Raw genomic sequence first — 24,401 nt, forward strand, 5'->3', positions numbered from 1 at the left:
AGAGCTGCTGTGATGGCAATATTAAATGCAACAATGCTTTTAGTCTCAACATCATAACACTGAAACACCACGTTATAAGACTCCTCAAAATAAGGGTCAAACCACATTCTTCAAAATAAGGATCCTTGCTGGGAGCTGTACGGGCTGTGCACAGCTGCAAGGGCAGGGTCTCCCCAAAACCTCCAGTCCTGCAGCCTGGGGCTGCAGGATCTTGTCCCCATTCCCACCTCATCCTTCACTTTGGGCAGCAGATGCTGCATCCCCATTCACCCCAGGCATGCTGCTGCCACAGGGCAGAGCCATCTGTTCTTCTGCTTCAAGGGTCACCTAAAACTGCTGTCAAGGGCTTTGTCTTCAGTGATTTCTTTATAAAAACCTCTCATTTTCTAGGTCATTTCTTCAGCACCCCAGGAACAATTTCAACTCCCAACCTTTACCCCCATATACTTACAACCGTTTACACTAGTGTTAGTCAGAAGGACACAACCTGAATTTAAAAGAGAGAAAAAACCCCAAAACCTAAGAAAATTGCGAGGGTTATAATTTTTCTAAGCCCAGGAGCTGCCCTGGACAGCATTTCCCTCAAGCTGTGCTCAACTCCCCCCACAATGGCTGTGGGGGAGAGGAGCAGAGGCTGATGGAGGCTCTCCACAGGCCTTCATGCGGTGGACACCTACAGCCCACATCCCCCTGCAATCCCACAGTGCTCTGGCTGCCTCGGTGGTTGGGTGATGCTCACCCAGGGGTCTCCTGCCAGGGTGGTACTGCTGGGCTCATCACACCTGAATGCTGAGGCTGGACAACAACAATCCCCCCAAAACCATGCTCCAGCCTTGGCATTTTGGGAAGAGAAGAGCACCACGGTCTGCCCACCCCGGAGCTGGGAGTGTATGCCAGCATTGCCCATGGAGCCAGGCTTGGGGGGCCACAGGAAGCCCTTGATTCTGCTGGATTCAGCCTGAGGTTACCTGAAAAGTCTGGGCTTTCCTTCACTGCTCCATGTGACTTTCAGGCGGGCAGCAAACCCACCAGCTCATGGCTTTAGTGCTGCTGCCAGCTCCCCATCACTTTGCAGTGGAGGTTACCATGGCAGCATTTAAACTGCACAGAAGGGTATATTTAGACCTTTCAAACATATTTCTTTTGGTACTAAGGTCTTTACCTTCCTAAACTTTAAAACTGATATCCAAACAATAAAACTCACGTATGTGCATCCACTGCAGGTGCAAAAGCTGCTGGGGAAAGCAAAAGAACACAGAAAAAAACCCCAATTTTTACAGAATATTCTCAAGTGTTTTCAAAATCACCTTTACCCAGCATGCATAGTCATCCTGCAAACACAGCCTTAAGGGCAAGCAGAAAACCCCTTCCAGATCTGCTGGAATCCTTTGGGCTCCAGAGCTCAGGGCAGACAACTGTGCCCTCACAGAGCTGTGGTGGGGGGCAGGAGGCAGAGCTCACCTGTTAGGGGCTGCAGCAAGGACTCATGCCGGGTCATCCCACCCCTAGCGCAGAGGTCTGGCTCTGCTTCAGACCCCTTGGCAGGTGCTGTGCTTTCGTAAGCCCACCCTGTCCTGCTCCAAGACCCCAATTCACCTTAGCTGCTGCATGTGGTGCTCCAAAAACATGTTCTTAAGGTGTTCTTGGCTCCCTTGGAGCAGCCTTGCCTAGGGGTACGAGATTCAGGCTGATTCCCTGAGCCTGCTGCTCTCACAGCAGCACTGGCCCAGCCCAGAGCTATTGCCAAGCACCATGGCTGCTGCAGAGGGTGAGGGATCACACAGAGGCCATCAGCCCCTGCTCCAGGTGCACAGGGTCCCAGCACAGGGAAGGGAGCACTGGGGGAACAAGCAGAAGTAATCGTACCACAGCTACCCAACCCAATTCCCAGTGTGGCCATGGTGCACAGAAGATGGTCACAAACTCAAGAAGTCTATGAAATAGGAAATAAGGAGAACCTAGGCAGACCTCCTCTTTCCACCACCAGTGAAATGAGGAAACCTTCACAGTTTTTTCCATGCATGGATTTATTATGAAATCAGATATTTATGGGCAATCATAACAGTTTCTACAATAATAAACTTTAATACTTTAAGTTACTGGGGAAGATTCCACACATCCTCAAGTACTTAATTTAGTATCTCTATTATTCCTTAAGACAAGGGTTTTTTACACAATAAAAACATGAAACTATTTCTGTTTTCTCCTATGCTGCAAATGTACAGCTTCATGCACTGCAGTCTTCGTTCTCACAAGAACATGCTGTGTGTGCATCAACAGTGTCCTGTATATCCTCTGACTTCTGGTCAAACTTCATCTGCTTGTCTGTCAGGCTGGTAGCTGAATCTGATGCGGAAGAAGAAATGAAAAGTAAACGGTTCACTTCACAAGTAGTTCTGCAAGGTACAGCATTTACCATGCACTAGTCATCAATAAGAGCAAGCTTGGCTGTTCCTCACTGATTTATATATTTATATTTGTCTAAGTCACACAGAGATGTTCCAAGAAACCCACTTCATTGAAAAGCCAGTTCTACCTTGAAAGCTACTACTTCCACGTAGAATTTTATTAATACATTTAGGAAAGGGTATTATGATCTTTAAGAAAAAAAAAAAACTTGGAAAGCAGATACAATTCTATTCTGCATATAATCTATATCTACTTTATCTAATCTCTTACAATCTACAATATATCTATAGAAAATAAATCCTCCTATATCACTGTGCCTGTGTGCAAGAATCCTGTCTACACCTGCCTTTCTAGTGCCTAAATCAGCTCAGTGAAACAGGATCACATCCAAAGGCAGCGATATATAAAAACTGCAAGGCAAAAATCCCCATTACCATTTCAGGGTGCTGCACATGGTCATGTATGGCTCAGTCTCCATAGTCTGCAGCACGCAGCTCTTCAGCTGAATCACAGTGTTGACTGTGCTGTTATCCTGACCTTACCTTTTAGCCCTAAGCACCATGAAGGTAAGTTCAGTTTGGATTTTAAATTCCAGTACAATGAAAACAAATAACTATACAATAGACAATCAGATGATTTACACATTAATAAAACCAGGAATGGATTTCAGTCAATGGGGCAATAAGTCCATGCCTACCTATGGCTATGTCATATAATTAATATTTTTCAAGTGGAATAACTGAGTCAAGTGACAATCCATCAATACCTCTGCTCAGCTCCCATTCAGTGGGATTTCTGTTGGCTTACCAGCAGGGAGGCAATGGAAGCCAACAGTGACTGGAGTAGTCTTGGTGGCAGAGCATCCTTTTGTGCAGCGCAGCACAGGCTCTGTGGAATAGCACTTGGACTCGACCCCGGCGAGCTGAACTATCTTCTCGAGCTTCACAGAGGAGCGCCGCAGCTTGCAGGCTGCAACAAATCAGTGGGGACAGCTTATGTGCTTACACTCAAAAGCTCCAGATCTCCCCAGGAGGACCCATCTGCCAGCACTGCCAATTTGCAAACAACTTCCCTCTGTGAAAACTGTGTTTTGATCATAAACAAAGCAGCTTTACTGGCTGGTAAACCTTTCAAATAAGCTTGTTAAATATGGACTCCTGGAAAGCTCATTTCAAATGCAACTGCTCTATTTCTAGATCAGGATGTAGAAACATAGTCTGATGTACTTTCTAATAAACATTTTTCAAAGTAAATTGGCTTACTGAATAGCTGTCAAACCACATTTAAAAACGTTGAATATTCAGCAGTGGAATTAAAGGAGAGTTTTGTAACCAAATAAAATTAATCACTAAAGAATTGCATTATTACCAGTGTCATTCAGACACAGAATTGGTGCAGAGAGAGAGCAACAGTCATTGCTGCCAGCAAGTAATATCGATCTCATTTTGGATTTCCAGGGCCAACAGTTACAAATGAGAAGCTACAGACCACAATTTACTCCTAACTATAAGTTTTATGTCCTCAAATTTCAGCAATTTATACTGTATGCTAAATGGAAACACAGAATGTGGTCACAGCCAACCACAGGAATATTACTGTGTATGTGCATGTGGACTCCATACCCATCTAAAGCAGTTTATGACAAAACCATGGAAGAACAGCAGCTAATGCAGAGCTAAACATGCACAAGCCAACTCCAGGGACTGAGTTTGTCCTCCCCACAGGACAAGTCTCTGCACATGCAATGAGCCCATTCTCCTCGAGCACGGTGGTGTGATGTTGCGTCATAACCTCAGCAGCACACCTAAGATCTTAATCTACTGAAAGACTTAAAACACATCTTTTTTTATTTCAACCATGTAATTAAGTCCCTGGAACTGCTCATGTACTTGAATGCTTTGTTTGACAGGTTGCACTGGTTCGAAAATCAGGTGGTCAGCCATGGTAATAACTACTAATCCCCATCTGATTTTTTGATGGGCCAATTGCTGAAAATTGATGTCTGGAAAATGCTGTTGTGCTTAAATCAAAGCATTCCATGTGAATTTTATCCTCTTTTTGATCTTCTTCTAAAATAATTCAAAACTGAAATAATGATTTTGATTCATCTTGGTTTTTGAATTTCAACTAAGTTGTATATTTTGGCTTATTTAACCTGTGATTTCTTTTTTTTTCTCAGCTTGCAAGTAATTTTAATACTTAATATATTAACTTAATAATGGATCTTCTAATATGCTTTTTATTTCCAAAATATATAAAGATTTAAATTTTTCTTAACAGATTCTACATTTTCTGAACAACTGCAGTAATATTAAATTAAATTTATTAGAGCTTGCTTACCTCCTCTACAAGGCCTCTCTTCCAAAATCCAAGAATGCCCAAAGCTCACTGCATTTTTAGCTACATATCCGTTGGGCATCCGGAATTCCTGTTCACATTCTGCATCATATTTTCCACATAGTCCACACATTTTCCCTGCCATCCATAAAGCAACTTGAATCTTTGAGGAAAAAAAAAAAAAAGAGAAGTGTTTCAAGTTTTAAAAAAGTAACACCTATGGAGCAGATTTTTGTTATGCAGATCCCTTCCAGTGTAAGTTAATGCACAAACATTTAAAATCTCTTTGATAAGAATTCAAAAGGGTCTGACAGTCAGATGCCAAACTCCTGTGGGGCTGCAGCATCTATAACTGCTACAATCTTTATAACCTGCTGTGCGAGTCTAGGAAATTATTAATGCTCTGGACTATTAATATGCTGAAGCTTTTTTCTTGTGGTTGTTTTGATAGCACAGGATACACACATGGTACAGTTTATCCACTTCTTACATTCCAGCTTCGTATTAATTTTAGTGCAGACTTTAGACTCATTTGTCTAAAAAGAATGGCTGCATTTTTGGTATTTTGAAGAATTATACAGCTGTCAGAACAGTGATCAAGAGCTGAAAGCTCATTTTTCTTGCAAAGGCACTGCTGACTCAGCGTATGAACACTCACAGAGCAACTTCCCAACACACACCTGTACTGCAAGAACAGAGTACTTTTGATGGTCAAAGACTCTCATTTCTCACACTCAGAAATAAAGAGCAGGGCTGTGCAATCCTGTAGCATCATCTTCCCTTTGGGGTTTCTTGGGCCCTGCACACACTTGCCTTTGCCACTGTACCCCCTTGCACTCATACACCAAGTCTTAAGGGAAACCTATGGAAATTTCTTAACACCCAATCTTATGAAGAGGAAGAATGATACCCTGAATGTGTATCCATCAAAGTACAATTTATCAATGCCATAGGCTGGGGCGAGGAGTACAAGCCCTTGGTTTTCACTGTGGATCCACAGAGAAGCACCTAGAAGAAAAAAACAAAGCAAAACAAAACCAGACCAAACCTAGCTTCTTTAAGGGAGAAAAAAAAGCAACTGTCATGGATCTAATACATTCTTTTCTTTAAGACTCCTCGGTTACTCTATTCAAGAAACAAAACATAGAACAAAAGAAGAACTTATTCAAGAAACAAAACCTAGAAATGTGCATACATAGAAAATAGGTGATTGCAAAAGGTTGGAAGACAATGTTAATGATCACAGATTTATTAATTTTTCTTTGGGTTATTAACATATTCATACTTATGTATAGAAATTATTACTGAGCTGTCTATGGTATCTGTGCAGTTGTGCAGATAAAAAACACTCTGAGCACACTATACTGGAATATAGAAATACAGAGAACACCATGACTGTCACTGGAGCCATTTCCAGCACAATTATCCCCTTCCAAGTACATTACAAATAGGATAGAGCTCAGCACTGGTACATGCTAACCCAATTTCAGCAAGATTTCTCCCAATTCATATGTTGCAGCCTTTAAGTCAGAATAACCTCACTGTATATAGCCCCTGACTACACAGCACAGGAGGAAACAAGGTCTTCCTGTACCTTTCACAGAAACAAACTATTCTTGTTTTGAGAGGATCAAGCAAGTTGTTTCACCAGTTATCCATACCTATCCCTGGCACAATGCAGAATGCAAGCCAAATGTATACCTACAAATCAAATTGGGAAAAACTTTGATATACAAGTCATGTATAGTGAATTTTAGCCAAGATCTACTTCAAAAAGTTTTAATCAAGCAAAATTTGATAGCATAACCAAAATACTTCTCAAATTTGGAACTGCAGTAGGACCTGCAGTGATGTACAAAAAGGAGGGATCTTCATATTAATTTCATCTTGCTTATTTAGGCTACTTCAAGAGCTCCACACTCTAATCAATCTTTCTAAATGCTCCTGTGCAAGTGAGTAAAATACATGTTCTCAAATATTACCTTAAAACCAAAGAAACACTTATTGAATACAAATAGATCAAATCTCCTTCACAGATTCCCTCTCTTTCCTTCTTTCTCCTAAAACATATGTGAAAGTTCAACAACATATGCTGCATCACTCACCAGCAGATGTGTATGAAACATTGGTTGGGCTCTCAGCCCCATCCACCAGCAGCTTCACCTGTCCGTTCGCAGGGCGCATATCGACTTCACTGCCAAGGACAAGAGGGGTCACACCCTGGCTGTGCCACATTCACACACACACAGGGAAAGGGGCATTTTCCTGCTCCTTTCCAATGTCACTAGTCAGAGCACAAGCTCATTTCAAGTGCTTAAATTACATTAGGGGTATTCTTGTCACCTGAGATGCAGGATAAGAGCATCAGCATCACATTCAATATGCATGGAAAATAAATAAGGGGAGTGCTGAAACCCCGTGGGCAGCTAACCATTGCAGTAAAGCTTAGATTGGAGTTCCTCCCATGCTAAATGTGGACAATGAGGTCCCACATGCTCCCAGCACCCAGCAGAAGTTACTTACTGGTTGCCAATCTTGATGTTGATTGCTTTCAGGTTCACAGCTTCTTCTGCATTCTTCATCATCACCAGGAACTTAAGGTCAGAGCTGCAGTCCTGAGCCAAGATGTGGTAGCATTTTGCTGGCATTGTGTAGTTAAACTGAACTTCATTAAATGTTGTGATCTTGTTGTAGGAAACTGAGCACTGAGCTGGTTAAAAAAAAATGCCAGTAAGTATTTGCTTTTCCATGAGAGAAAGCCATTAAATGTTGTGTTCTATTTTTAGTACCATATTATTTTAGATTTGTATTTTTTCCACGCTGTGATATTTTCATATGGTTTACAGGGACTTTTGGCTACTAAGCACCCATAAATTCTTATAAGACATATAAAATATGTTTGTCTATCTAACAAAAAATAATTGCCAGAAAATTTAAATGTTATCAATTGAGATAATTGGTATCTTGATCCCTGAAATGCTGATGATTTCTGTGCTGTATGTGCAATATTTTCTCCTAGTTGAACCATCCTGGCATTATTACAGAACATTTCCTAATTAACTGGAGATAATGCCAGCAAAATTCAGAAGGTGCTCTAATAAATTGTGAAACTGAGGTTGTCATGCTTCTGAACCCAATTAGACTCTGACCTTTCAAATTCTTGAGCACTGCAGAAGGGGCTTCAGCAAAGACATTCCAGATGGGAGGCTGGAGTTCTGAAGCTGGTATCTTTGGACCTACAGGAAGTGATAGGGGAAGCCTCATGGCTTTTTCATAGAGGGTAATCTGAAAAGGAATTCAAAAGCACATTCAAAATGCACCTGTGCCAAGAAAGAGCTACGATTTTTTTCCTATTTCTTCTACTTTCATTGCAAAGATTTTATGTGAACACAACTCATCTGACTCATTGTCCATGAGGTTTTTGATTTTGCTCAGTTTTCTCTCATGGTGTGAGAGAAATCATTCAGGTATTATTTGGGAGAGAATTATTTACTCCCTTTCAAAGGTGATGAGGTGAACACTTATGGAGATACTACAGAAGGAAACTCATGTCATTATGAGCACCCACCTCTCTCTCTATGAACAAAATCACTATATGAACATCCCTTGATGGAATATTAAAAGGTTGGAAATAAATAGAAGCAGTTCTCATCATTTGCACTCAAGCTAATGCTAACTTAATTTTTCATTCTCAGAATTGACCCACTGTAATTAAACAGTCTCACTTTCCTACTAGGAAAAAAAATAGAAGAGTGATAAAAATATTTCATAATTACATCAGGAAGCTTGATAACAACATCACATGTCCTTGGAGAAGTTAGAGCCACGATCACCCTGGCTTGTCGAGAAGGATTCTTGTCTGCTTTTTCAGAGAACCCCAGCATAAATGCAGCCCCGGGAACAAATTTGTAAAACCTTCAAAAGTTCAAATCAGAAAGATTTGGTGAGTTGGAGAAACAAAAGGCTGCACACATCCCAACCAGATGGTCTCACACCTGTGTGTAAGTAGCATAATAGTCTTCAGGGTCCCTGGTTATGTCCTCACACCCCCTCTCTGCTATACTGTTCAAGGGTTCAGCAAAAGGAAGGATCTGTTCCTCAGTTTTCAGTAATTATGTCCAGTATAAAGAATTACTGTACATTAAAATAGGATGTAATTCCACTCAGCTTTTATGTCCAAGGGCAGTACTTGGACAGATCAGAGAATAAAACACCAGTCAGTACTTAAGTCACTTGAACCTGGTGTGCAGATGCTGATTTCTCCCAGCTGATCAATATTGTGAACAAGTGTCAGTAAAGACGAAATCCTCACCATTCTGCTATGGATCTGACACTGGAAGGAACTTTAGGCCACTCCAGTTTCACTTGTACAGCAGGGTGGGCAGCAAACCGCCCAGTTACCAGCTCAGAAGAGACCTTGTAGTCCTGGCAATTCCGTCCCCATTTCAGGTAAGCCTGTAATGGAGGGACAAATGGTCCATTTTTTAGTGCCTGGAGCACAGTTTTCCTGTGATGCATATACAGCAGTGTATAGCTGGGTTTGAGTCTTACCGCTGCCTTGTGAGCATTGAGGACTGAAGCATCAGCACAGAGCTTCCACTTGCTTGAATCTGTGAGGTTTGACACAAATACCTGCATCCGGGGCCTGATGGAGTCAATATCAGCATATACCACGAGCTGGAGACCTCCTATCTTCTTATCATCACGGATGCCATGCAGAAAAACAGCTAACACTGGTGTTTTAACATCTCCCAAAAACTTTGGCTGAGAAGAAGGGGGAAAAAGCATGCAAAGCATGTATATTATAGAAGAGTTACCATGGAACATTTTAGATGCAAGATCTAGATGGATAAATGAAAAATAAACAACTGAACCACAAATATATACCAGCATATGTGTCACACATATATACATGCCTATAAAACCTCATGCATATGTCTTTAATGTGCACGTGCCTCTGCACGCCAGATGGATTTTATCACTGTGTTTATATGAGCCAAAATTTGTGCCATTTCCTGAGCCACAGCTGATACCATGGAAATACTCATATAATTAAAATACAGTAATGACTATATGATTTGGGCTTCATTGTTAGTATCCAGCCTGTGAATAAAAGAAAGTGGCTCAGTGTGAACATCAGCTGTCAGTTGTATGCGTCACTCATTCCCACAGCAATAACATCCCCCAGCTCGTCTCCTCTTGTTTATCCGTCTGGGTGTTGTGATGGCTTTCTCTCATGCTTCAGCTGGGAGCTCTGTGGGGCACTCAGGTTTTGTTTTTGCACAGCAACCCAGCACAGAATAAAATCCAGAACATTTCCTTCAACATCAAGAACCTCTTCCCTTGGAGCACAGCCTTGAGTGTACTATGACCTTCAATATCTCCACTCCATCATTTTCAAGCTTGCCCACACCTGACTGGTGGTGGTGAGGAGCCCAGGTGCTTCATGTGCCCTCTGGTACATGCCTTTTGCTGAGGCTGCTCCCAGCCTTGGCTGCCACCACCAGTGTCCTCACATGGGCACTGCAGCACCTCAACCTCCCTCCAGGTTGCAGAGGTCACAAGATCAGTCTCTGCAGGCATCTTTTGGGTGGGATTGCCATGAGGGAACAGTTGTGATGCAAGTAAGAAGGATCCTCGCTGCAGAGGAAAGTGCATGTGGGAACAATGGTGCATGCCTTGACTGGTACCTGAGACTCCAGAGGTTGGCATTTTTCCCTTCCCATTATCCTAAATATACAATTACTGTGAGTGGGCAGCCACTCTGCCATTATTCCAAGCTGTAAAAATCCCCCAAAAATGCAACTAACCCATGAAGCAGCTCGAGAGGAGGCACGACTGGATCTGGCAGAGGAATGAGAGCTGCTGATTTTGTCATCTGGGAGTTTTCTTTTTGGGAACTGCAAAAAAACCAAAAACAAACCACAGCATGCTCAAGTGGGTAACTTTCAAACATCCTTGAAGAAATTGCACAGGGCAGTGCTGAGCAGTGCTCTGTTTCATGGCACCTGGTGTTGGTAAGCATGAGTTCCAACCCCAAGCAGCTCAATGACTGGGAATAGGCTTCCCTGATTAGTATGTAGGATCTAACTCTGAAAAATCACATTTGCCCAAACATATCTGATTCCTCATGGTCCATAAGGACCATGTCTAGATGAGAATTTCCTGTATGAAAATACAATGGACCAGAGCAAGTCAAATTAAATCAGCTTCTCACTTCAGTATGAAAGACCAGAAATTCTACATGGGCCTGTTCAACTGGAAGACAAACTGAATGGACTGACTGAATGGAAAGGAGCATCTGAATGGATACACACTGCTGAAATGTTATTTTTTGAGGAACTCTAATATCAAGTACACTGCTCTGGTTGGCTCATGTCCTAGTAAGAATCTTCTAAACCAAAATACTATGGAATAAGGTATCCTCCCAAGTTCGTCCACATCACCATCCTTGTGTGTACCAGTAGTGATTTCAGCCCAAGAAACCAAATTATCAAAGCCAGTCAAATGAACCAAGCTTCTGATGGTTCCTCCAAAATGTGAAGCTCCAGTATTTTTCATTGCTTTGGTAGAGGATTTGCATCTCCTTTGCAGGGCCACAAGTGGCTCCATGTGCACAGCACAAAAGGGAACACAGCTCTCTGTCTTTACACATCTCAGAAGAACCACCACAGTTCTAATGTTATCAGTACTGTAAGTTTCCTCAACAAAGATAAGAAGTTGCTTTTAAAGTCTCCATTTGACTCTGGACAGATTCCATACTTCTTTTGCTGAGGAAAGAAAAACTCACCTCTTGTCTATGTGCTGATTTAAAGCGGTACTGATAAATCTCATGGGCTTTCTTTGAAAATGATAAAAACAAGAAGATTAGAAGCCTCAGATGAAAAGAAATGCTGCAATTATATGGAAATCGAAGTACTGGGAATTAAATAAGAAATTTTCTACTTATCATTCATACATAGTTCCGTATGCTTAGTCACAAGCACATAATGCAAGATGAAGTAGTTTATATAAAGCATTAATGTTTCTACTACAAAATTAAGACAGAAATATGCAATGTATATAGACAGTAAATTGTCAAATAAACACATTTACTGCCTGTAATAAAAGTTTCAACAAACTCATGGAAACTTTTGAGATGCTTTGATGTAGACATCTGTGCCAATGATTGTAGGTGTGTCTGTAGAATAAATTTTGCAATTTTATATTGCTAAAATTTACTGGTCAACTCATAATGTCCTGATTTGTCATGCAAAGCCAGCCACCATCAGGAATGTGATTCACAAATATTAGCAGTGTCAATTTACTGAAAAATTACCCATATTTTGGAATATGCACTGCTGCTGCTGCTGCTGCTGCTGCCACCTGAATGATGTTCATGGCTATGGTGGCTCAGAGACCTGCTGCTGCTACTGCTGCTGCTGCCATTCACATACTTTGAGTGATGCCCATGGCTATGATGACTCGATGACTTTCTGCTGCTACTGCTGCTGCTGCTGCTCCTACTGCTACTGCTGCTGCTACTGCTCCTACTGCTGCTGCTGCTACTTCTGCTGCTACTACTACTTTTGCTGCTACTTCTGCTACTGCTGCTGCTCTTGCTACTTTTGTCACTACTGCTGCTGCTGCTACTGCTGTCACTGCTGCTACTGCTCTTGCTACTTTTGCCACTGCTACTGCTGCTACTGCTCTTGCTACCTCTGCCACTGCTACTGCTCTTGCTACTTTTTTCACTGCTACTGCTGCTGCTGCTCTTGCTACTTTTGTCACTACTGCTGCTGCTGCTCTTGCTACTTTTGTCACTACTGCTGCTGCTGCTACTGCTACTCTTGCTGCTACTGCTCTTGCTGTTGCTACTCTTGCTGCTCTTGCTGCTTTTGCCACTACTGCTGCTGCTCTTGCTGCTTGCATCTTTTTTTCTCGCTTGCTTTTCTTGATCAGTCTCATCTTCAGCCTCTTTACCACGAGGAGAATCAGCAGATGATGAGGAAGAGGAAACAGCTGAGGAGGCAGAGGATGAGCTGGAGGGATGTTTTGTATTTGGGTCTGCCCCAAGCTCTGTTAGCACAGTGTTTTCTTTCTTTGAAGGTTTCTTCTTCTGGTGTCGTGTTTTATTTGCAACCTGCAAAGACAGCCCAAGAGGTGCAAAAGAGAGAATACATCTGGTCCTGTTTTTACAAAGTAAAACTCCTGTGCATGTCAGACAAGGCTGGGTTCTCACACCAGCCTTTCAAGGTAAAACCACCTCCCTGCCTCACTCACTGCAGCAGCTGCAGAATTGCCTGAGATCCACTCTGCCCAGCTGAAATCTAGCCCAGCACAGAGCACATTGCTGGCTGCACCCCATAGGAGCAATCCCTCAGCACAGGGCACTGCCACCTTTCAAACTAGCCCCATCCTTTCTTTGCCATGCCAGTTTTCCACACTGAACTTCATTTAGAGGAAAATGTTCCCCACTGCCATGCTCAAAGTCACTTGCCTTGAACACATTTTCAATGCCTAGAATCTTCTTCAGTTTAGCTTGAATGTCCTCATACAGAGATGATTCACCCTCTTCCTCAGACTCCGAGTTCACTTCATGAATTATTTTGGAAGCTGCTCTGGATCCTGCCTGAATCTCCAGCTGAATTTTGTCAATATCAGCATCTGTTTCAACTACACACCAATGGCACACATTAGAAGGTCATACTGCTTCAAATAGCACTGACAAGCCTAAGACGCTCAGTATTTTACCTGGGATCAGGGCTATTTTAGCTTCATGTTCTCCAATTAATCTGTGCAAATACGTATTTTTTAGGAAACTGGCATCTCGTGACCTCCTGGAAAAGCAGAGCTGACACCCAAGATGATGCAGTTTGACGCAAATGTCTCGCTTATGAGTTTTTCTCCCTGTGACGTGGCGAAGATCCTCTTGAGAGCTATAGGCATGTTTCCTTGAAGTGCTGTCAGCTTCTTGCTGCATTAGAGATGAGTATGTGAATGCCACTGGGAGTGTGTCATAGGCAAGAGTAAAACTACAGATATCTGTTACAGAGATGGTAATTATTAGTACATAAGCAAAAAGAAATAGGTTACCTTTGTGAAATCTTCACCGGAAGCTTTATCTGATGGTTTGAAAGGTTCTTCCACAATATTTGATGAAGCATCTCCTGGGAGAATTGAGGTTCTCTTTTCAACACCTAATTCTCCTAAATTTCTTGATACAGCAAAAGCCTTATGTCTGTTGAGATATGTGCAAAAAATGGTGAATTATTCCAAACCCTTGTCTTTGGATTAAATTAAATACATCCCTGTCGGTATCATGTGACAGCACAGAGATATGTTATTTGAACACAGGGATTTTATAATATTTTAGAAATATAAATATTATTGAAAACAAATAAGAGTTCATGGCAAAAATAATTGTCTATATCACAGGAAGTTATGAAAATCTGGATAAATTGAAACATATTTCCAAAACATTAAAAACACTCATTCAAACATAAAAATCAAAATCCTTAAATGACAATAAAATAATAAAAAGATACTAAGAACCCAAAATACTAAACAATTCCATATAAAAATTACACTGCTAAATAATGTAGGAATCTTTTGAATTTTAGCTACCATATTTATCTTCCTTGTGCTTTATCCCAAAGGTTCTGCTACATGCTGGAGTCACTCTGCCTATCTGCAAACCTCTGTGGGAGGTCAGTCAATAGTGAACCTTGTCAGGTTTCAGCTACATGAAATATTCTGAAATAATGCTACCATACCTTCCGACCACTATCTCAGTTTCCTCATGGCATGGACTTGTTTCAATCTTAATATTTTTCTGCTTCATGTCTATCTTGGCATCAAACTTCATTGGCAGTCTTGCCAGGACCTTGCCTTGAATTTCCACAGCTTGTTGGAAGTATTCTGTGTTGACACCCATTGTCACAAATTTCTGTATGTATAAGCTGAAACAGAGTGCAGCAGCCAGGTGTAAGAAAGGTGCTCTTTTCACACATGTGGTTCTGACTTGTCTTAAAAACCTCCTTCATACGTGAAGCCTTAGAAACATGCCATACCTGGGGTTTATGTCAGAACGAATCTGCACAGTGGATTCAAGCAACTGTGAAGGTTTAAAATCTCCAGTTAAAGGGGGAGCTATCTTTCCATCAACTGAAAAATTCAAGAACAACATTTAAACATGGCAAAAATGAAAGAAAGGAGTCAAACATAAGCAAACACAGTTTTCAGTAGGAGGTAGTAATTTTGTTGGTTCAACAAATATGGCTGGAAAACAAGACAGACTTTGGCACACATGAGACCTTTTATGAGTCTGAAGAACACTGAAAATATACAGGAAGATTGTTCTGTAGGCAAAGGTTCTGATGTAACATATTGAAAATGGAAATAAAAATATACAAGGAAATGAAGAGCTAACCCAAACTGAAAGTTTGATAACTAGTATAACATTAAAATTTCAGAAACATGGGGAGTCAGAAGACAGAGTGAATGAAGGGAACCAAGCTAAACAACCCCTGCTTTCCAATCTTTCTTCACATCAAGTGTGAACATCTTTCTTGTACTGTGGACCCAAAACTGCACATTGTACTCCAGATGCAGCCACAAATGTGTGACCTCTCTCTCTGGTTTCCCAGGTTCTCATCTCACCTTTTCTGTCCTCAATCCATTCAAAGACAATGCACAAATCATTGCACCCAGCTTCTCTTCAAACATCTTCACTGCCCCACTTTCCAATACAAAAAGTTTTTCTAACTTCCTGGCTCTCCATTTCTTTCTCCAGCCTCCCTCAGCCCCTGTTGCTCTCATGCCCTGCTCACAGCATGCCCAGCAGAACTCCCAGCCCCCAACTGACCGCTGACTGCAGCCCTGGCCAGGGCAGTGAGGTAGGAGCTGTATTCCAGGGGCAGACCAGTGCAGGTGGGAAGGATGTAGCGCAGCTCTCCCAGCCACACTGGCTGTGTCCATTGTCCTGCCAGGCCACTGCGCAGCTGGCCAGCGAGTTTCTTCAGCGCTGTGCTCCTGTCAGCAGGGTCCAGAACAGACTGCAATAAAACAGAGATACAAGAGGTTGGGATGTGAAAGTTCAACGCTGTCTAATATTGCAAAGAATAGTAGAGGTCCCTGGTACCTTCACAGCCTGTTGCAGCACTTCCTTATTGATGTTGATGTAGGCCAGCTCTTGGCCAAAGAGTTTAAAGTAGGCTGATATCAAGGGGGTTTCTGTTGGCAGCTCCTTCCATCCCAGCAGCTGGGGAGCAGATAAAAAAATAAGCAAAGTTTCTTAATGCAACACTTCACAAATGATAATCATGATGTCATCCAGGTGACTAAACCCATCACTAGCCAAGCTGCCATTTTTCTTTGTAAAATTTCCAATTGTAAAGAGCATGATGGCACACATTCAGACTTTCTTCCAACATTGAGATGCTGATGAATAGCCTCCAGTTCAGTGTTTGGTATTCTGATGCAATAACATTTACACAGAGGTCTGTGGCACTAATGCCATTAAACCCACTCCAAAAGCATAGCAAAAAAATTATTTTCTCTTGAAGACAATGGCATAGTCTTGTAAACTAAGTGAGGTAGATGAAGGGAGGGAGTAGGAAGCCTGCCAGGCATGTGACACAGCATGCTGCAGTGCCTGCCACTCCCTTGGCCTCCTGTGCTGCTCCTGCAGCCATCTCTGAGGTGGGGAGGAGGCAGAGCCGGAGCAACAACTGGCAGAAGCTGCTGCAGCCATGGGAGATATCACCTGCAGTCCCACTGCACATCTCTCCTTCACAGAAATTCTTGAGCTGACCCCTAGGAGGGTAGTTTACCTTCTGAAACAGGGCTTAAACAGAGTGAGAATCATCACTAAATGCCCTTTCTCATAACCCCCACATTGTATTACTGAAAATACCTACAGCTTTTCCAATCTCTTTTATCTTTTTGTATGTGGAATATTCAGCAAACGGGATGTTTCGTTTCATGATGACGTCTGTCAGGCCCTCCACACGGACACCAGCCTACCAAAACAGCATGAGAAGGAGCAGTCTGAAATGTGCTTACAGAGAGGAAACTTTGTGAGCAGTTTTAATTTTAATTTGATCTATTACTGACTCAGGTAAATATTTACCTCCACCAAATCAGCCACCGACCCTGCGGAGTATGCTGTCAGTTTGGAAATTATTGCTGATGGGAACATCGTTCCTGGGCTGTTCATAATGAAGACATCTCCAGCAGCACCAATTTTATAGTTATCTATGGCAGAAGTAAACAAGAGACATCTTTTTTCTAATCATTCTGCTTATCATTCAAGATCATATTTCTGCAGCTTTTCCCACTGCCAACTTCAAGATATATCATTGCATAAACTCTGTTTAGGCAAAAATTATTAAATGGCTACTCTAAACATGAGTGTCACATTTAATTTCTCACTAAAATGAAGAACGCCGTATTTCTCGAAAGGACTTAATATTTTAGAGTGGATTTCTGAACTGAAAGTTTCCTGATCACTGAAACACTTACTCACCAAAGTAACCACCAATACGTATGACCTTGCTGTAGCGATAGCTCAGCTTGTCCAATTTGGGGGCCAGCAGCTTAAGGGCAATATTGCAAGCTGAAGATCTAAACAAAATGAGAAAGGTAATAATATTCAGAAATAAGCTGCACCCTGTCAGTAAATAACTGACTTCAGTCATCAGCACATGCAGAAGATCATTATTTGCAGAAGACCACTGGCTTTGTTCCTGTATCTACTCACATGTTGTACGTGTATGGCAAGCTGCTCTTGGACAAAGCCTTCATGTGGGAATATACAAAACTGGCCACTTGCAAGCTGCTCTCCTTCATGGCCACATTGGCAATGGTTGTTATTAAGGGAAGGGCAGGCCTTGTCTCGAAGATAACAGCACAAGCCATCATCCTCACTTCGGGGGGAAGCGACTCGTCAGCAAGGATCTGGATGAGATATCCCTGCACCTGCAGAGAGAAAACAGTGTCTGGAATTACCAATAACTGAAACCATTTTGCAAACGGGATCCACACCTAACCTGCAGGAAACTTGGGAGAGGGGATCATTATCCCTACAGAAAGGTTTCCTGATCTTTTTTGCTGCAGGGTTCCACATAACTTTATCAGTATAACTGAAGGGGCTGTGGTGGAACAGCCCCATGGAGGCACTGAACCTGAAATAAATGTCCATCTACTGATGTGTTGATTCAACCCATGACAATCAAAAAGGTATCAGCACTGCTTTGTGACATTACTGACATTCAAGTATTGGTAAATATATTTGAAAGCAAAAAATGTAGATAATGAAACAGATTCATACTTTGATGTAAACTCCACTGACTCGGTGAGCGTGCTTCACTATTTTAGACCAGGTTTAAAAGGGTTCAGCAGTTCACCAAAGACAGTCTGAGTGAATGGTTTCTCATATAGGTCCTATACCTAAATCATCTGAGAGGCAGGAAGCTTGCCCACGCTATCTATCTGTGACAGCCACCTCAGTGAGGGCTCTGTGGTGACTCATCCAACCTCAAGGGAAGGGTCTAAAAGAGGCAGAGCAATGCCGACATTTGGCCTAGAAATTTAACAGAAAGTGTCTCTCCTCCTGACTACAGAGGCAATTTAAATTATATGTCTGACTTGCAGGTGGCTAAGAGTCCACTGTACATAAATAGCACAGGACTTAGTTGGTTACAGCAGATGATAAAAGCAATGCTGCTGATAATCTTCCGGAAGCTTCCCACTGACTAATTAACATGACAGCTTAGCAGGAAACACCAGCTGAATGTAAAACTGTATGGTATTGTTCTTAAAAATAATCTTTAAAAAAAACCCCATGCCGAATCCACACACATGACACCATTAAAATAATTATTTTATGGTACATATTCTAATTCACTAAGTAACAAACATCTACCAGATCCTACTTACTGTTTTGCGGTCCTTCCAAGCAATTTTTCTCAAGGCCATTATGGCATCAATCTGAATGTGGACAGGGATATCAGAAGCACTGGATGAAAACATGGGAAGGAACTTCAGGATGCGCTTGATGCTGCTTGGTTCTCCCATGTTGCCAATGCACTTCAGAGCTAATTTCATTTTGTCCTCACGGCCTCTGCTGATTGCTTCATCTGCCAGGTCATGGATGGGCTGTAGACAAAGCACAGTTCAATCCTCTCGTGCTAATGTATAGACCATCCACAGTGTCCCCCTTACCCACTGAAGAGCCTATTGCAATAAATAAACTGGTTTTAACAAAATCACTCAGTAGTGGTTTCTCTCAGGATTTTACCCTTGCAATGTGAAAACTGTGTTTTCAATGATGAAGCAAATAACTACACTGATAAAATGATTTGATGCGTTTGTTCTGAAGAAAGCCTATGAAATGTGTATTTGTATTTCCAATCGCCATTTTTATACTGTATCTTAAAAGAATTAAGCTAATATAATGAACATTACTAAGCTGTTAAGAGAAAGTGTGGCAAAAATACACCCACCTGGAGAGCTTCTTTAGGACAAATTGAGGTCTGAGAACAGTATCTATTCACCACAGAACTGTATGCCAAGCTGGCAAGTTGTTGAAGTATGGGATTTTTCTGGACTCGAGAACTTGTCACTAAGTCCTGTGAAGAAAAAAATTAATTTGTTATTTAATACAGTGCTTTACAAAGGCTTTCAGAGCAGGAATATCATCAGATCTTATTTGAAGGGATCAATTTCAGAATGATTACTGTTCTCATCCAAACAAATTAAAGTAGGCTGTGGACATTGTGTTTGGAAGCTTCACTTAGGAGCTTAATTCCCCACTAGTTTATACATACATAAGCTTACATAATTACATTTTGATTCTCCTCAAGTGAACGTAACACTGAAAACATTAAGATTATGGATTAAACATAAATGTATAAATGAAATATCCCTAGAAAAATGCGCAACTCAATTATATTAACCATGCATTTTCACATCATGTCCTCTTTTCCTGTTTAAGAAGAAGAATAATATTGTCTAGAGAGGGCAAAAATCCTGTTCAGAATAAATGATTCATTATTGTGTTAACATATTTGATGTTTGCACTAATAGCTTCCTGCAGCACTGTCCAGTTCATGGACTAATTTGCCATTAAAAGAGCTGTTCAAGTGATGTAACACACCAATCATCATTTGTTTCAGAAGAGATTAAAGGGAACAAAGTTTTGTCTGTAGAAGGCATGCGTGTGATCCCAGCAAACTAAAATGGGAATTATTCCCAGAAGGTCTTATAAGAGAAGAGCTTTATATCAATACAGAGAAATGAAGACACAGAACTGTCCTCTAATAAATGCTATGCCAAAAGCAATTTATAGGCCAATGTTTGCAAAAAATTAGTATAGATGAGAGGAGAATTCAGTCTCTAATGTACTTAATCAAATGCTGTTTTTGATTATCATTCCTTTTGTTGTAAGACAGGAAAGATTCACATGGCTTTACTCACTGCTGCTATTGGAACAGTGTGTTCATCAGCTTTTGTTGAATGGAGAGCAAGGGGGACACTTAGAAGAGCCTGAAGGTAGCTAAGGTCATCACTGCGGATTCTGCTCTTAATGAACTTGAGTGCTTCTGTGGTGCCTGTCGCAGAAACTGCGCTCAGCAGCCATCGCCTGCAAGCAGATTTTATAAAAATCCTTCATTTTAGCTCCCAGTTCTCACAAAACCAGAAAAGTTTCCCATAGCTTGATATGATGACATACCTGTAGCGGGGTTTATCTGAACATTGTCTCCAGATGGACTCCAGGGTGTCAGCAGAGACTGCCCGGCAGAGCTGGACAAGCTCCAGGAAACGGTAGGGAAGATCATCATGGAAATCCTGTTGGTTATTCAGGACTATGTGTTGCAGTGTTTCGATTATCTGTTGCAAAACACAAGAGAGAGGACGTACATAATTACATTCTTTGGAATTTATGATCATGACTCTCTTTTTTGGTTTTTTTTTGTGTATTAGGAAAGCAATTTGAAGACCTAAAAATACTCTACCCGTTGCTCAGGGTTTTTTGTCTTGATGAGCTGCACTGACATCTGTGGCAGCACTGCTGGGAACTGGTAACGAAGGCTTCCATAGCTCTGCATGGAGATGTCTGGGGAGCTCCCCCGATCACTCCTCACTTCAAGCAAGGTGAGCTGCTGTCTGTCAAGAGACAAGTGTCACAGGAGAAAGGCATTATCTCTCTTCACCCACACATCTTGGCTGTTTGTTGGTTCAGTGATACTGTGACGGTATCACTTTAACTCTTCAATGATTTTTCTTATCAAAAGAAAAATACATTTCCTAATGAATAAAGGCTTCTATCTGTAGCAAGATGGTATTGGAGTTATCTACAATGAAATTGCTTCTGAACAGAAGCAAAATTGCTGTCTGCTGAATGAGAGTTACTGGCTCAGTGTAATGAATGGTCTTATTTCTGTGTGCGCCATCTTCCTTCTGACACTATAAATTAGCTTCTTTTCAGGACAAACAGTAAGCAGTAAAGTTGCATTCTTATGGCATAAGTGAGCAAAACAACTTTTCTCCTTTGCTTCCATCTAACTGTAGTGTCGTTTGACCAGGGTACAAATAAAGAATGGTTTGCTGAACTTTTAGGACTGTGCAAACCCTAACTGTGATTACACAGCTCTATCTAACTGCTGTGGAGCTCAATTCCCATTTCACTTCAACTGGGGGTGAAGAGGACTGATAGAACCTATAATTATTCTCACTTTGTGAAGCACACCCATGTCCCACCTACTTTGCTTCCGTGACAGCGACTCCAGTGGGTTCACTGAGTGGTGAGATCTGATACACCTGCTGAGCCACCACCTCTGTGATCAGGGTGCCACTGTCTGACTGCTTCAGCTTGTAGGAGAAAGCCGCAGTCCCTTTGATGAGCCTTTCTTTCTGTAGGAGGACAGAGACACCTGAAGAGTGAATGGGAGCACAATGGCCATGCTTGTAATTAGGAAGATTTTTCACATCTCACGTACCATAATGTCAACAGGGCAGGGGTAGATGTAAGCCATTCCAAGACTCTTCACCACTTTTTCCTGGCAATTATTTTGGTCTACAGTTTTGGTAACAGAGACTCGGTTGTTCTTCTTGTCTTCCTGGATGACATACCTTGTATGGCAAACTCCTCCAATTCCAGCCTGGTACATGAACACAGATAATGAGATTTCCCAATTATATATCAGGAATTCACTGTGTGAGATGTTTTACTTAATGAAGATTAATTATATGTTATTATTACATACAATTATTCCTGCTGAACTAAAAAATAAGCATGGGAACAATACTCAGTCAGGGGATAGAGTTTAAAAATAAAAAGTAATCAATTAATTAATATCAACAATTAGCAAATAACATAGACCAAGTAGTTGTATTATGGAAGCCATACAACACATAGATTCATAGCTAATTTTTTTCCTCCAAAAATCTGCATGTTAAGACTTCAAGACAGATGTCTTAGAAAAAATTCAGCCCAGATAATTTGTTTAACATACATGCACACATTTTCTTCTATGTGAATGAAAACCATCTTTTTCTTACTACAAACATTCAAAAGTAGATGAAAATAAACAGAAACTCAAAGGAAGAGCAACTAAAGAGAATAAACACATCCTTTCAGCAAAATAGTATTAGAATGGAAAGAAACACACCTCTTGCAATTCGTACACATTCTGTGACTTTTTAACGGTTAACTGTATCAAGTTCAGTATTCCTCTCACTATGTTAATGCAAGTATCAGGGCAGTCCTCTGGGCCATAAATGTTTCCAATCCGTCCACTGCTGTATTCAAACTTGAAGGGCCGCGTAAGGCATGAGGAAACCATCTGGGTGATTTTGGAAGATCGTGTGAATGGATCCCTGGGCCAGATGCCATTGTATTCCTCGAATTGTGGGGAGCGGATCTGGGAGGAAAGTAAGCAAAGATGCTTGGGTGAATAAAATCACCTTGGTGCTAAATATGCAAACAGATTGGAAGAAATTAACATAACACTAGTTGGATACTCTTTCCTTCCAAATGTAGGCTTAGAAAGTCATACAGCAGTTTATTCTTCTGTCTCGTGCTTGCACCATTGTAAAATCAGTGCAAACCCTATCAGCTCAACAGTACTATTTTATCTTACAGAAGCAGTTAACTAGTTAACATATCAGTCTCCCTTTTTGTCAGCCTTAAAATAAATATTCTGCTTTAGATGAAATTTAGCATTTAAAAAGCTTATATCATTCTAAATGTAAAAAGAAAAACATGCAGTTTTAGAATGTTTCATTTTAACTCGTTTGTATACCTTTTTTTTACTAAACTAGTTACTATATATTTGCTTTGTATTTGTGACTTGTTTAAATAAAGTGAAATATTTTAACAATGAACAACATATTTATAAACGAAAACTTTATATATTTATAAAACTTTGGCAAAGTTACTGTCCGCTTATGTGCCTCAGAGCACAGGCTGGTGCACCATATAAGAATTTCAGGACAAAGACTGTAGCATGAAATGCAATCCCCAGCCCCTAATTTTGAAAGGTCTACAGTTCAATACAGACAGTGAGAGCTGTCACTGAATTCATTATTCAAAAAAAGCTCTGATTTGTAACTGAATTAAACAGACAAAAGTATTTTTCTGGAGAAGGTTTACTTTGAATATGTCAAGTCCTATCACTGCTGAGAGCAGCGGAGGCATGATTTCACACATACAGATCTTTTACTGCATTACTCAAACACTAAACGTTACTGCATGCTCCTTTTTGATGATTTTCACTTTTAAATCTTATCTTTATCATGTATCACTTTTTAGCTCTTTCCACTTTTTAAGTCTATGTTTATCAGTTGCCTTCATGACAGTGATTTTACACACCCAAATCCTGGCTTCCCACAGCAGCTGGAAATGTGTGCTAAGACTAGAATCAAATCTTAGGGCAGATTCAAATGTCTTAATTTGCCATTTCCTAACAGAACCCCTGGCAGCTGAATTTCTGATACAAAGTCTTGAGGAGCACCTGCTACAAAGAACTTCCACAACAAGCACTCAAGGGAGTCATCCTCTGTGGAACTGTAGCTTGCAGATCATTCTCTGACATCTACAGTGATAAGTCCCCAGTTGTGTTTCCTGCAGCTTTCCTACACCCCAGATAAGCCAGATGCAATTACAACTGGGATTTTCGCTTTCTGGTGCACATTTAGGAGACACAGTACCTTGAGGAGGTAGGTGCTCTCTGACAGCCCACTGATCTCTAGTTTGCTGCTCAGGCGCACGCCGGCTTTGCCTAAATTCTTTTCTTGAAGCCCATTCAACACCCAGCCTTCATAGCTGTACAAATAGCTTTTTCTGCTACTGAATCCAGGGTCTGTGGAATATAATAGCCATTTTCACAATACTTGCAAACATTCTAATGAATAAAAATAACAGCAAAATCACTGAAGAAAAGGTTATAGAAGGAAACTTACTTACCAATGTCAAATTTCTGACTACCTGCAAAAAGAGATGGAGAGCCAGATAAGTAATGTTGAATCTAGATCCAATCACTGCCACTGAACTTCAGAAAATTTTGGGAAAGAAAGGTGAACGAGGGATATGTAGCCTTACCTACAAGGGTGAGCACTAATGCAAGTATGATTCCCCTCATAGTGAAGGTGAATGGGGCTCTGCCAGACAT

At 41.2% G+C, this 24,401-nt stretch overlaps 1 protein-coding gene across 1 annotated transcript; it reads right to left on the minus strand.

The window, feature by feature from the left end:
* Positions 1-2,065: 2,065 nt before the first annotated feature.
* On the minus strand, positions 2,066-24,401 carry LOC146433876 (vitellogenin-2-like). The gene is made up of 35 exons (XM_085067318.1): positions 24,332-24,401; positions 24,197-24,217; positions 23,941-24,092; positions 22,401-22,652; positions 21,729-21,890; positions 21,494-21,642; positions 20,745-20,895; positions 20,462-20,619; positions 20,206-20,371; positions 19,233-19,358; positions 18,667-18,885; positions 17,489-17,706; positions 17,255-17,352; positions 16,859-16,983; positions 16,647-16,748; positions 15,869-15,988; positions 15,593-15,782; positions 14,799-14,892; positions 14,502-14,687; positions 13,822-13,966; positions 13,480-13,702; positions 13,226-13,401; positions 12,065-12,868; positions 11,537-11,587; positions 10,557-10,646; positions 9,298-9,510; positions 9,059-9,201; positions 8,523-8,661; positions 7,896-8,031; positions 7,270-7,456; positions 6,852-6,940; positions 5,657-5,754; positions 4,750-4,909; positions 3,217-3,378; positions 2,066-2,346 (listed from the first exon to the last, which is right to left on the minus strand). Exons 1-35 carry the CDS (start codon positions 24,399-24,401, stop codon positions 2,228-2,230), a joined length of 5,694 nt encoding a protein of 1,897 aa, XP_084923444.1. The 3' UTR covers positions 2,066-2,227.

The sequence above is a fragment of the Lichenostomus cassidix genome, chromosome 8 (assembly GCF_008360975.1).
Source record: "Lichenostomus cassidix isolate B80296 chromosome 8, HeHo_3.0, whole genome shotgun sequence".
Taxonomy (NCBI): domain Eukaryota; kingdom Metazoa; phylum Chordata; class Aves; order Passeriformes; family Meliphagidae; genus Lichenostomus; species Lichenostomus cassidix.